At 44.8% G+C, this 13,526-nt stretch overlaps 1 protein-coding gene across 6 annotated transcripts; it reads right to left on the bottom strand.

Moving 5' to 3' along the window:
• Positions 1 to 4,699: 4,699 nt before the first annotated feature.
• Positions 4,700 to 12,790, bottom strand: LOC133899080 (histone-lysine N-methyltransferase ASHR2). Of its 6 annotated transcripts, XR_009906313.1 has the most exons (3): positions 11,478 to 12,790; positions 9,838 to 9,854; positions 4,700 to 4,960 (listed from the first exon to the last, which is right to left on the bottom strand). XR_009906313.1 is itself a non-coding variant. In XM_062340001.1 (2 exons), the coding sequence occupies exon 1, from the start codon at positions 12,721 to 12,723 to the stop codon at positions 11,521 to 11,523; it is 1,203 nt and encodes a 400-aa protein (XP_062195985.1). In that variant the 5' UTR covers positions 12,724 to 12,790; the 3' UTR covers positions 9,586 to 9,854; positions 11,478 to 11,520. The 6 variants fall into 6 exon arrangements, 5 of the variants coding, with proteins under 5 accessions (XP_062195985.1, XP_062195986.1, XP_062195987.1 ...); XM_062340001.1 differs by lacking the exon at positions 4,700 to 4,960 and having other exon boundaries at positions 9,586 to 9,854; XM_062340002.1 differs by lacking the exons at positions 4,700 to 4,960; positions 9,838 to 9,854 and adding an exon at positions 9,962 to 10,444.
• Positions 12,791 to 13,526: the final 736 nt, after the last annotated feature.

The following is a 13,526-nucleotide window of genomic DNA, read 5'->3' as shown; positions in this document are numbered from 1 at the left end:
TTCCCATCTATAGATATTCGGTTGCGTTGTATATGTACCGATATCATCACCGCAACGTACATCTATGAGCCTCCAAAAAATAGGGATCCATGTGAGGCATCATTCTCCGTCGATCATAAAATACCTCAATCCTCTCACAAGGGACTTGTTTACGGCCCGATACGCTGATTGTATCTTTGATGAGGATAATTTTCTGATATTAGGGAGAGATAAAAAAAACGCCATAAAGAATGCTTGGAAATAGATTGGAATGCCACAAGCATTTAGTCCTTAGATACACGTACTAAGGAATCTGAACTTGAAGTTCAAAGGATTATTAATTTGCAACACATTATAAATAATCTGTTAGATGCATTTACTGACTCCAAAGGTGTCACTAAATCTCATATTCCTGGTGTCAATGTGCCAGAAAGAGTGGAAATAACAAAACCCACTCAACTCCCAAATGCAAATAAGGAAGAAGTATAGTCACAAGGGATAATGCTTCTCAAAAGCATCCGCGGAAATAAATGAAGTTAATTTCTAAGGCAGTAAATGCAAATCAACTTAAAGTTGATAGACAACTTATGGATAATCAATATCCAAGGCCTACGATGTTCAACATCTAGAACCCAGCATAAATGTATGTACTGATTCAGGTGATGGGTCCACTAATTATATTGGTTTAGGATAATCATATAATAGAAAGACTATAATTATCAACATCTATTTCTCCTCAAAGGTAGCCAAAAACCTTGAGTAGATCCAGAGCCTAAAACTATGGTAGAGTGTATGAAGCACTCAGATTGGATTAAATAGAAGGACGCAATTGAGGAATAAATAAGCTTGCTTAATAAAAGAGAGATATTTATATCAGTAATACCTACTCCTCACAACACCTTCCATGTGGGATCAAAATGGGTTTTCGTCTGCAAACAGAATAAAAATAATGAGGTGGTGAGATACAAAGCGAGACTTATAGCACAAAGGTTCACGTAGAGACCCGACATTCATTTTGATGAGACTTATTCTCCAGTCATAAGTGGAATAACGTTCCAATATTTGATATCTCTGGCAGCTCAAAAGAACTTATCCATGCAGTTGATCGAAGTAGTGACTATATACTTATATGGGCTACTCGATTCAGATATTTACTTGAAAATCCGTGAAGAACTTAAAATTCTGAATCCTAACACAAACCACAACATGTATTGTGTTAAACTGAATAAATCATTATACGGTTTAAAGCAATCGGGTCGGATGTGGTACAACCGACTACATGAGTTCCTTCCGCATAAGGGTTATTCTAACAATGATGATTGCCCATGTGTGTTTACAAAGAAATCCTCAATAAGATTATGTATCATCTCAGTGCACGTCGATGATCTCAATATCATTGGAAACATGCAAGATATAAATGAAGCACGCAATCGGCTAAAGACAGAGTTTGAGATGAAGGATTTGGGTAAAACCAAATTATGCTTGGATCTTCAACTCAAGCATTTTCCCTCAAGAATACTTGTTCACCAATATGCTTATATCCAAAAGATATTGGAGAAATTCAATATGGATAAAGCATATCCAACAAAAACCTCTATGATCGTTGGATCTCTTGTTGATAAAGATACATTCAAACTTAGGGAGGGTGATGAAGAGATAATAGGATATGAAGTCCTATATTACAGTGTCATTAGAGCACTTATATATCTTATAAATTGCATTAGGCCTAATATTGTATTTGTAATGAATTTACTAGCTAAGCATAGCGCATCTCTTACTAAACGTTATTTGATAGGAACATATATTTTAATAGCACTAAAGATCTTGGTTTATTCTATAAAAAAAAATCAATACATGTCTTTGATTGGATACGCAGATGATGTCTATTTATCAGATCCCTATAATGTTAGATTTCAGATAAGATTTGTATTCCTATTTGGTGGGGCATCATTTTTGTGGAAGTCATCTAAATAGAACCTTGTGGCAACTTCTATTAATCATTATGAAATAATTGCATTATATGAAGCATCACGTGAATGTGTATGACTTTGTATAATGATTAATCACATACAACAACCATGTGGTATTGATGTATTAGAGTCACGAAGATAATTCAGCTTGTATTGCATAAATGCAAGCATGTTATATAAAGAGCAACATTACAAAATATATTACTTCAAAATTATTCTATCCTCATGAATTATAGAAAAATAGAGAGATAGAGATTTTGTAAACAAAATCTTGTGATAATTTCATAGATTTATTTACAAAGTCTTTACCAAAATCTATATTTCAAAGATGTGTACGTAAAATTGGTATGAAAAGGCTTTGAGATTTGCAAAGTTTAAGAGAAGTAAATCCCCCTCTCCCCCCCCCCCACATATATATATATATATATATATATATATATATATATATATATATGTATAAAACCTATTATGATTCTCAAATCATAAATATTGCACTATTTTTCTTCATGAGTTTTTTCTATATGAATTCTCATATAATGTTTTTAACAAGCAATATCAATACAAGCATATATATGTTATATTATTTTTCTCCTATTTTTCTTATTAGGTTTTAAAAAAGTTTTTGAATAGAATACGCTGATTCATTCTCGAGTCTCAACTGTTCACTGAGTTCAACAGTCTCGATGGGAAGAAGAGTGGCGGGAAAAAAAAAAAGGTAGTTGAAGGGTCCGGCGAAACGGTCGCTCTCGGCAGCGGGGCGGGTGCTTGTGCTTCGTCTTCGTCTCGCCATTTGGACGCGACCCCTCGCGCCATGAACGTTCCTTCCTAGTCTATGGAAGCCAGCTGGGGCGCTCGAGGTGCAGCCACGTGGAGCAAGGGAAAGGCTGGACGGGTGGGATCGTGCCACGTGGTGCGGCCTGATTTCCAGCCAGGACGGCACGTCTCTGCTGACCTGACCTGCACACGGTTGTTGAACGGTACAAACTACAGAGGAACGGTCTCACACAGGTCCATAAGCGGTCGGCCGTTTTTGTGATCAAACGATGGACATGTTAATGGAAAATTGACGTATTGTTTCAAGGCACATGTCATTGATCCCATGCAAATCCTAAAACTATCTCTAAGGGATTCTAGTCAGGGATTAAAAAAGATTTACGAAGATTTTTTTTTCTCTTTAACATTTTAACGATTTTTCTTCACGATTCCATCACGAAGGGATTACTAAGGTCATTCCCTTCGAAGAGAAGCTATTAGAAATAAAAGAAAATAGAAAATAGGAGAGGAATCAGAAAATGAACTAAATGAAAAGAATATGATTGGAGATTTTTAACGGAGATTTTTAACGGAGAAAAAAAAGAATAAACCGGTGAATGGAGCCTCTGTCTCTCTGCACCGTTTGTTGATGTGATCGACCACATGCGTCCTGCAGCCATGCTAAGGACGGAGATCCACGCGACGATCCGACTGGGTGGCCATGGTCTGCAATGTCGCCGGTGGCCGCCTCGGAGAGAGGCTCCCCGAGATCGGCAGGTGGCCGAGTTGGTCATGCTGCAGCGCCCACCAAAGGGGGAGGTTAACGAACTGAGAGCCCAAAAAGTTGGGTCATGATGAACTCGAGATTATGGCGATAATAGTGTCCCGTAAGAGATGAGTTATACTCAACGAACAACCAATTATGCAAGCCAATTCATCAAAAGGCATGATGATTCAAGAGAAGAGGAGTCGGTTTTCATCAGTAAAACTGAAAAGCAATGAGGTGGCCAGATATGACCAACTTCACCATATATTACGGCAAGATCGATTTTTGACATATGATAATGCAGAATTCCAATTTATTATCACCTAATACCGAGATCAGTTTCTAATACACGAGCTTGGCAGAATGAATCGACAACAAGAATAAAGGCAAAAAAATTACAGTGCAAGTAGGGACTTCCAAGTCAATACAACAAAAACTTGTCTACGTCACATTCGGTGAATGAATGTGTGCATACGTGTCCCTGCCTTCAGGTGAATGGAACTTGTCCTTAGGCTCTTTAGAGCATCTCCAATCAAGCCCTCATATTTGACCCCCTATTCCTCTTATACAGGGACTCCTCATCCAGATTTCATCCCCTATTTCTCAACGTGTTCCAACTGACCCCTTATATTTGACCCCCTATATTCGAATCACCTCTATTTTATTAATATCCGGTAACTCTCTCTCCTCTCTCTCCGCTCTCTTCCTCTCTCTCTATCCCCTCTCTCCCAAATGAGGGGTTGAATAAGGAGCCCCTAAATGTAGGGAGTGAGGGAGGAGATTTAAGGGTTACTCAAATAAAAGGGGGTTGAATATGGGGTCGGTTGGAGATCAATTTTTATCGTTTTTTCCTCAAATATAGGATAGGGGGTGAGAAGAGGGCTTGGTTGGAGATGCTCTTAGGCCCTGTTTGTGCTCGACCTCCAATGCAATGGGAGGCAATGGAAGACGCCTGCTTTTGAGAAGCCCGTTTCAAAAGCCACCTACCCAGCAGAAGCCCAAATAAGTAGGCTTTTCATTTCTTTGCCGAAAAGCTCAGAAAGGAGAGGGAATCACCAGACAGACTTCCTGTCACGGCCTTACGGCAGCAACTTGATCGGGTAGGAGTGGGAGGTAGCCGGCCTGTCTTTCGCCGGTTTTCTACCTGTGATGTTGATGGAGGAAACGCCTAGGGCGTCAGCTGGATGGAGAAGATAACAGCAATGGAGATGAGAACACAGAGAATTGGAGATGAGATAATAGAATTGTTTATTGCTTGCATTTGGATACACACGTGCTGCTCTTTATTTATAGAGCTGCAGCCAAATCTCTTCTTATCCGATTACAACTCAATATCTTAACTAAACCGGATTGGACTCTATATTTTATTTTTAACCGAGCAAGCCTACTTTAAATTACCTAACTTATATAACTCTGCCAATGGAAACTCAGCCGCCACCTTGATTGCCTTCCTTGGTTGCCTTCCTCCTATATGTAGTGCCGATCATAACATCTGTCCCCTCCTCCGGAAACAGCTCGTCCTCGAGCTGAAAATCAGGATATTGCTATTTGAATGTTGGCACATCCTCCCAAGTTGCATCTCCTGCAGGAAATCCTTCCCACCGAACTAAAATCTGCCAAACACCTCTAGCAATTCTACTGCAAATCACTTCAGATGGCTTCGGTATGGCACGGCCATTAAATACTGGAGGCAAGCGAGGCTGTTCAGTAGGTGGCTGCCCATAAAATTTCTTCAGAACACCGATATGGAATACATCATGTATCTTTGTTCCGGCTGGAAGGCGCAAACGATACGCAACATCTCCAATTCTTTCCAACACCTGAAAAGGACCATAAAATTTTGTGGACAACTTCCCTTTGGTATGCGAAGGCAAGGAAGATGCTGGCCTATTAAGCAATTTAAGCCAAACCCAATCTCTGACGCCAAATGCTACATCTGTGTGCTTAGCATCATAATAAAGCTTAGCATACTCCTAAGCTTGAAGCAATCGTTCACGCATGTCTTGAATAAATTCATCCCTTTCAGATAAAGACTGATCTACTGCCGCCACTTTAGCTTCACCTGGTTCATATGTCCGCAATGATGGAGGTTCCTGACCATAAACTACCTTGAAAGGTGTATCCTTTAAGGCAGAGTGATATGCCGTATTGTAACAATATTTAGCCCATGGAAGCCAACGCAACCATTGCTTAGGCCGATCACCAGTTAGGCAACGAAGGTACATAATGATTACCTTATTAGCAGCTTCGGATTGGCCATCACTTTATGGATGAAAAGCAGAGCTCATGTGCAGTCTTGTTCCTGACAATCGAAACAAGTCTTTCCACATATTGCTAGTAAAAACGACATCACGATCGCTGACAATAGAAGCTGGTAAGCCATGAAACCGAACTATTTCATCAAAGAATGCTCGTGCCACGGAGGTTGCTGTATAAGGATGTCCCAAGGGAATAAAATGAGCAAATTTGGAGAGACGATCGACCACGGTAAGAATTACTGACTTGTTGTGTACCCGAGGAAGGCCTTCAATAAAATCCATTGATATATCACTCCAAATTTGGGTCGGAATTGGCAAAGGCTACAGCAGTCCAGCCGGCTGCAAATGAGTAACCTTATTTTATTGACATACTGAACACTCCCGCACATAAGTTTGTACTAAAGATTTGTCACCTGGGATTCGAAAATCCGCTCGCAATCGCTGCAGTGTACGTTGAACGCCTTCGTGACCCATATCATGTGCTTACGCAAGGAGCCGTGGTACTGATGGGGATGAAGATGGCACATAGACTCGGCGACCCATCATAATTAAGCCATCCAGAACTGTCCAAGCCGGCCCCTTTCGGCCATCAGAAATTTCCTTGATCAATTGTTGGGGTTTAGGATCTGAAGCTATCTCTTAGCGCAAGTTGTTGAACACATCAAACACCGGAGAAGACAAGGCAAAGGTTGTGGCCTCCTCAGCATTGCGTCTGGAAAGGGCATCGGCCACCACATTCGTATGACCGGGCTTGTACTGGACCTCGAAATCAAATCCCATAAGTTTGCAAATCCAGCAATGTTGAGGGATGGTAGATAGCCGTTGATCCAGAAGAAACTTGAGACTAAAGTGATCGGTCCTGACGATAAACCATCGTCCCCATAGATATGAACGCCAGTGCTTGATGGCATGAGCTAACCCAATAAGCTCTCGTTCATAGGCTGTCAAACCCGCGTGACAAGGTGCCATGGTACGACTGAAAAATGCCAAAGGGCCGTGGCCCTGGTGCAGCACGGCGCCCATGCCAGAGCCCGAAGCATCACACTCAACGATAAACATTTGCCGAAAATCTGGTAGCTATAGAACTGGAGCTGAAGATAATGCTTGTTTGAAGGTGTGGAATGCCTGAGTCGCCTCTGTAGTCAAGAAAAACGCCTCTTTCTTGAGGAGGCGAGTTAAAGGAGCTGCAAGAGCGCCATATCCGGCAATAAATGTGCGATAATACCCAACGAGGCCGAGGAAACCACGTACTGCACGAACTGAACGGGGCTCGAGCCAATCGGAAACAACTTGCACTTTCTGTTGGTCCATTGCGACGCCCATGGCTGACACAACATGTCCGAGATAGGACACTGATGATGTGCCGAATGTGCATTTTGAGCGCTTGACGAAAAGCTTATGTTGACGAAGCAGCTCGAACACCAAACGTACATGTCGCAAGTGATCCGCCCATGACACACTATAGATTAAGATGTCATAAAAAAAACGAGCACAAAGCGACGTAGATACCTGTGGAGTACATCGTTCATGAGTGCTTGAAAAGTGGCCGGGGCGTTTGTCAAGCCGAACGACATGACCAAGAATTCATAGTGGTCGTGATGAGTTCGGAACGTCGTCTTCTCAATGTCAGCCACATTCATGCGAACCTGATGATAGCCCGATCGAAGATCAAGTTTTGTAAAATATCGTGCACCATACAGCTCATCAAGCAACTCCTCGACCACGGGAATTGGAAATTTCTCTTTGATGGTTTGAGCGTTGAGAGCCCGGTAATCAACTCAAAATCTCCAGGAGCCATCTCGCTTTTTGACCAACAATACCGGCGAAGAGAATGCCGATGTACTTAGTCGGATGATGCCTTGCGCTAACATATTTGAACATTGCTTTTCCAATTCATCTTTCTGCAATTGGGGGTATCGATACGGTCGCACTGCTACTGGCTGAGCGTCCTGCAGTAAGTGAATATGATGGTCTTGAGCTCGGGATGGAGGAAGACCTTGCGGATCAGCGAATACATCGTTGAATTCGTGCAGCAAACGTTGCATCAGATCATCTTGTTCATCCATTGAATTAAGCTAATTGGTGCTCAAGCCCGGCACTCCGTGCCAGGTAACCCTTCATCCATTGCGATGGCAGGTCATCGTCAAGCGATCAAAGTCCCACAGAATTGGTCCCAACGTTCGGAGCCATTGGGTACCAAGAATCACATCATAGCCACACAGTGGAACGGCATAGCAATCAATCGCGAATTCCTCACGATCAACAAGGATGCACAGGTCCTTGCAGAGGCCTAGTGCAGTCAAGTGATCACCATTGGCCACCATAACTCACAGGCTGATCTGACCAGGCTAACAACAAATGCCAAGGTGGTGTGTGAGGTGTTCCCTGATAAAATTGTGCAATGAGCCAGAATCAACCAGAGCGAGCACAATTGCGCCACCAATTTGGATCTTCAGTCGCACGGTGTTGACCTGGTGCACGCCGGCAACTGCGTACAAAGAGATATGCGGCTCGGTCTGACCTTCGTCATGCGCGCACCAATCATCCATGTCTGGCGCCGAATCGTCATACTCGATGAAGAAGAGATGAGCACACCTATGGTCGCGGACAAATTGTTCGTCACAATTGAAGCAAAGACCCTACTGGCGACGCTTCGCCATCTCAGATGGAGTGAGGCGCCGAATTTGGCGCGGTCCCGTGGTGTCGGTTGACATAGCAGCAGAGGCACCAGCAGTTGCAGCATGTGTTGGCGCAGCCTGTGTCGGAAGAGGCGGCGTGCATGGACGCTGGACGCTGCCCCGACAGTGACCGCAAGCCACCATAACGCGGTAAGCGAGCGGCCTTCTTCTCATAAGCACGGGCCAAGCTCATGGCCTCCTCGAGGTCGCCGAATTTTGCAATTCGACATCAATCCGCAGCTCATCCGCGAGGCCCGAAGTGAATAGCTGACGCTCTTGTGTTCCCATCAAAGGATCCGCACGGCTAAGGAGCGCCAAAAATCGGCTCTGGTAATCCTCCACGGTTCCAATCTGGCGAAGATGACGAAGTTCACCCAAGGGATTGCTACGGATTGGAGGCCCGAAGTGTGTGTTGCATAAGGTCTCGAACTCGTGCCAGGGCGGCTCGCCAAGGCTGCGTTCTAGGTGGAAGTACCAATGGTGTGCGTTGTCGTCCATGTGATACGATGCAAGCCATACCTTGTGTTGTTCTTCGGTCTTTTGTCCGCAGAAAAAACTGCTCACATCGAGTAAGCCAGGGAAGAGGGTCGTTTTTGCCATCGTACCGTGGAAAATCGAGCTTGAAGAAGCGAGGCACTGCACCCTTGAGGTCCTTCACGCTGGTGTCGTGGACTTGCTGGTTACCGCCGAGCGGCGGTCCTGTCATGAAGCTCTGCGGCGGACGCATGTTGCCGTCCGGTTGCAGAATCCCGGTGCCGCCAACACTGGAAAAGAAGCTGGTGGTGGCGTCCGGTTTGCAGCCGACAGCGCGAAATCACCCGTGATCGAAGCATCTTCCAGATTCTTGCCTTTCTCCAAGACCGTCATCCGATCCATGAGACTGGACAAGAGGGTTTTGATCTCGCCGAAAGAGTTGTTGATGTCCATGAAGCGCGCTTGAAAGCGTTCTTCCTGCGCCGCGATCAGAGCTTGAACATTGTCGTTCTCCGATCCGGAAGACATGGTCTCTGATACCAAGTTGTCACGGCCTTGTGGCAGCGATCTGATCGGGTAGGAGTGGGAGGTAGCCGGCCTGTCTTTCACCGATTTTCTACCCGTGATGTTGATGGAGGAAACGCCTAGGGCGTCAGCTGGATGGAGAAGATAACATCAATGGATATGAGAACACAGAGAATTGAAGATGAGATAATAGAACTGTTTATTGCTTGCCTTTGGATACACGCGTGCTGCTCTTTATTTATAGAGCTACAGCTAAATCTCTTCTCATCCGATTACAGCTCAATATCTTAACTAAACCGGATTGGACTCTATCTTTTAGTTTTAACCGAGCAAGCCTACTTTAAATTACCTAACTTATATAACTCTGCCAATGGAAACTCAGCTGCCAACTTAGATTGCCTTCCTCCTTCTATATGTAGTGCCTATCATAACACTTCCTTCGCCAAGTGTTCTGCCAGATAATAATTTGCATATCAGACAATCAAAGACACAAGCATTTTGTTATGTTTCTGTCTACAATCAATGTAACACAAATAATTCTTTAGCACAATGCAATGCTAACGAAAACCTTTACAAGGCTCAAGGGATACAAATAAATACGTTAAGTTTATCGTTACAAATTTATTCATCGGTATCGGCCACGAGGATTAACCATAAAGAAATTGTTAATACAACATGCCTAGATGCTGTTCAAATTTGATATCTAACTAGATGCTGTTCAAATTTGATATCTAACTGGAAGCTTCAATAAAATGAAAGGCCATTTTGACACTCCCTCCCACTCGCTTGACCAAGCTTGTTGGTGCGTTGGTCCATTGCACTGCAATCCCATGTCCCTTCTCAACCTTTAGCCCCTTAGGGCATAGCCTCCCAAGAAAATATTGTAGTCTACGTGCTTCAGCAAAAGTTGGCTCATGAGCAAAGCTTCAACCAAAATGATCTTAGGAGACACAATGTGTGGCATAACTAACAAAAGAAGACCAAATGGCTTTAAGCCAGAAACGACAATGGGCCAATAACCTACTGGCAAACCAAAGCAACCTGTAAACAGTAGCACAAATAAATGAACTGAACCCTGATAGCAGATTGTGCTGGTAGTTGCCAATTTTTCTTTTTTGGAAAAGCAGGCTGGAAGTGAGAGTAATTAAACAAGGGAAGAATCAAAATCAGAGGATCCAGGAAGTAAGGGGGTGTTTGGTTGCTCGCATGGCTGAGCCTGGCTTGTATCTATGGCATGCAGTAGCAATTTATTTGGTTGGCTGCATGTGCTCGGATGATTGTGTTTGGTTGCCCGTATGAGTATATGTTACATGAGATTGAATAAAAAAGCAAGTGTTAATATGATGTTTATTTTGCATAAATACACTCTATAGTACTTAATTTATCATATTAAGCCTCAATCTAATTTAAAATATACTAATATGAGTTAATACTCACTAATTATACGCTAATATTATCATTAGCTGAGCCAGGCCTGCATCCCACGAGCTTAGCTCTGGAGAAACGTAATTGAAAACTGTTTCCCAGGAGCCAGGCTCGCACAGTGATTTTGCATCCCGTGAGCCCGGCTTCGGAGGTGGTACAGGCAACCAACACCGGGATGCTGCATCAAGTGAGCCTCGTTGAGGTATATGCATCCAACCAAACAGGCCTTAAGGTAATATTAACGTACCGTTACCATTCTAAAAAAAGAGAGGGCCATTTATAACTTAACTCCTACCCCCTTATCTGGATTTAACCAGGGAACTCAGAGAAACCATAAAAGGAGATCCCTATATCAAACAATGAGAAAAATACCGAACAAAATTAAGAAAGATAAAGACTATTGTTCGCTTGTTTAGTATAACGACCTAATCAAATCCTAGCATAGATGTTCTACATCATCAAATCCCTGACTGAACATTATTTTCTTGAATTGTAAGATATCAAATCAAACGATAGGGCACCACTAATAGTATGCTAGCTTCAGAATGTAACTTGAGGTCTTGAGGTGTGAATATACCAAATCCCAGAAACAATACAGCCAACTACAGGCAAATAGCGCAGCATGTAGAGGCAAGTAGCAAACTCTTACCTGTTAAAAGAAGCTGCGAGCAGAACGGCATGCTTGGCTCATCCTACTGGACCATGCCAGAAGTGCCCTCATTAGGCAGAGCATCCTCTTCCTTCCTCAGCTTTCCACAGAGATTGCATTCAAACACATCGGACCGCTGACCATTTGGCGAGGGTGGCAATGGCGCAAGCATGCCCCAGCAGCCCTCAATGTCACACAGGAACCTCACAAAGAAGTAGGCATGTGGGAAATCAACGTCACTGTCGTCACCACCATCCCCCTCCTCCATCCCATCACCACCATCTCCACCATTCTCCTCACCCTCCTCTTCCATTATGTCATCCCCATCACCTCCATCGTTATCGTCATCATGCTTCCACAGGCTCTCCACCTGACACCGGTCACACTCGCACCGGAACCCATAGTCCTCTAGCAGCCTGCGCTGCCTATCGGCATAACTCCAATTGGCCGCGAAGTAGCTGATGCAGATCTCGCTCCCCTCCGGTATGTCATGCAACGCCCGCACCACGATGTTGGTGTTCCCCGGCCCTGGCCTGTCGGGGTAATCGAAATGGCACGCATTGGGCAGGCAATCATGGTTGAACAGCGACGCCCGGGGGTACACCGCGTAGGCGCGCGCCTTGAGGAGCTCGAGCGACATCCCGGGGCGGTAAGGTTCCATGACAGCGAAGCTGTTGCCGCGGTCCTTGGCGAGGAGCGCCACCGTGAGGTCCGGCGAGAAGCCCGGAAGTAGCATGTGCGGCGGCACCAGGGCCGCCACCGCGGCGTGGAGGCCTGCGGCGTCCTGCGCGCCCGGTGGCGGAGGCGGGGCCGAGGAGAGGGAGATGATGGTGCGGAGAGAGGGTTCCGGGAGGGAGTATGCGGAGAGGAGGAAGAGCAGCGGTTCTTGGACCGCCTCGGTGGGGGCAGCGGCGGCGAGGGCAGCGCCGCCGCCGTTGGAGAGCGCGGCGCAGAGGAGGCGCGGGTGGGAGGCGGCGGCGCAGGCCGGGGAGCAGAAGGCAGCGGCGCGGCAGGAAGCGCAGGCGATGGCGGCGGCGGCGGGGAGGGAGCGGAAGCAGGCGGAGCAGTAGGAGGGGAGGGAGGCGAGGGTGGCCGGGTAGATGAGGATGGGAGGCTCGGAGAGGAGCACCTCGCCCTGGAGGACGTTGCGGGCGACCACGAGACCGCGGCCGCGGCCCGGGAGGTCAGCCACGCGGAGGGCGTTTCCAGCCGCCGTGGCGGTGGGGTTCCGCGGCGCACTCGCCATAGCGGCGGCGGCGGCGGCGGCGGCGGTGAAAGGTGGAGGGGTTTTTTTTTTTTGTGCTGATGGAGCGGAGCGCGTTTGTGTGAAAACAGATTGCTTTTAATGACAAGATGGGCTCAGAAATTGTGGGTTGGGCCTGCGCTTTGAGAGAGTCTAGTTTTCACCTCCACCAAAAATACCACACTACGTACGACGCAACATTTGCTCGTAATTTATTTATTTACTAGCTAATTGTTCATGCGTTGCAAAAAATATAATGTTAAATGTGATAATACCAAGTATAAATTTAAGATAGGAAGATGTGGATATGTTATGAGAGCGCCGCCATATGAATAGGTCGAGAACGATATCGTAGTTTGATTTCGGATGAGATCTGAAAAAAGAGAAAATTATCTGTTAATTTCTCTTCTAATTTCTTTATTTATTTTTATTAGTAAAACGAGTCTTATATCTATAGTCGGTAATGAGGTGAGAGGTTAGATAAGGAGAGGTGATGTCAAAAGTGAATAAATTATTTAAATTTTAAAAAAATTTATTAGATAGAAAGATAGTAGAAGAAGAGGTGACGCTGAAAATTAACTATTGTTTTATATATTAAGAGATTTTGCAACAAGGACCCTTTTCTTAATACATAGATTTGAGCACTATTTGTCTTTCTAAAGTAATTTATCACTTCTTATAGATTTGATCAAAACTACTTGCAACGAACACCATGTCATCCCGTACTCTCTCCACCATTTGATGTGAAACCTATGGGGGCAGATTGTCACCTTTTTTCTAAAGCCGTATCTTGTCATGAACATTTA

The sequence above is a fragment of the Phragmites australis genome, chromosome 18 (assembly GCF_958298935.1).
Source record: "Phragmites australis chromosome 18, lpPhrAust1.1, whole genome shotgun sequence".
Classification (NCBI taxonomy): domain Eukaryota; kingdom Viridiplantae; phylum Streptophyta; class Magnoliopsida; order Poales; family Poaceae; genus Phragmites; species Phragmites australis.
The sequence above is the reverse complement of the archived record's forward strand: the minus strand, read 5'-3'. Positions and strand labels throughout refer to the sequence as shown.

Coding starts and splice junctions, on each gene's coding strand:
- LOC133899080 (XM_062340001.1), bottom strand. CDS start 12,723: ATGGCGAGTGCGCCGCGGAACCCCACCGCCACGGCGGCTGGAAACGCC.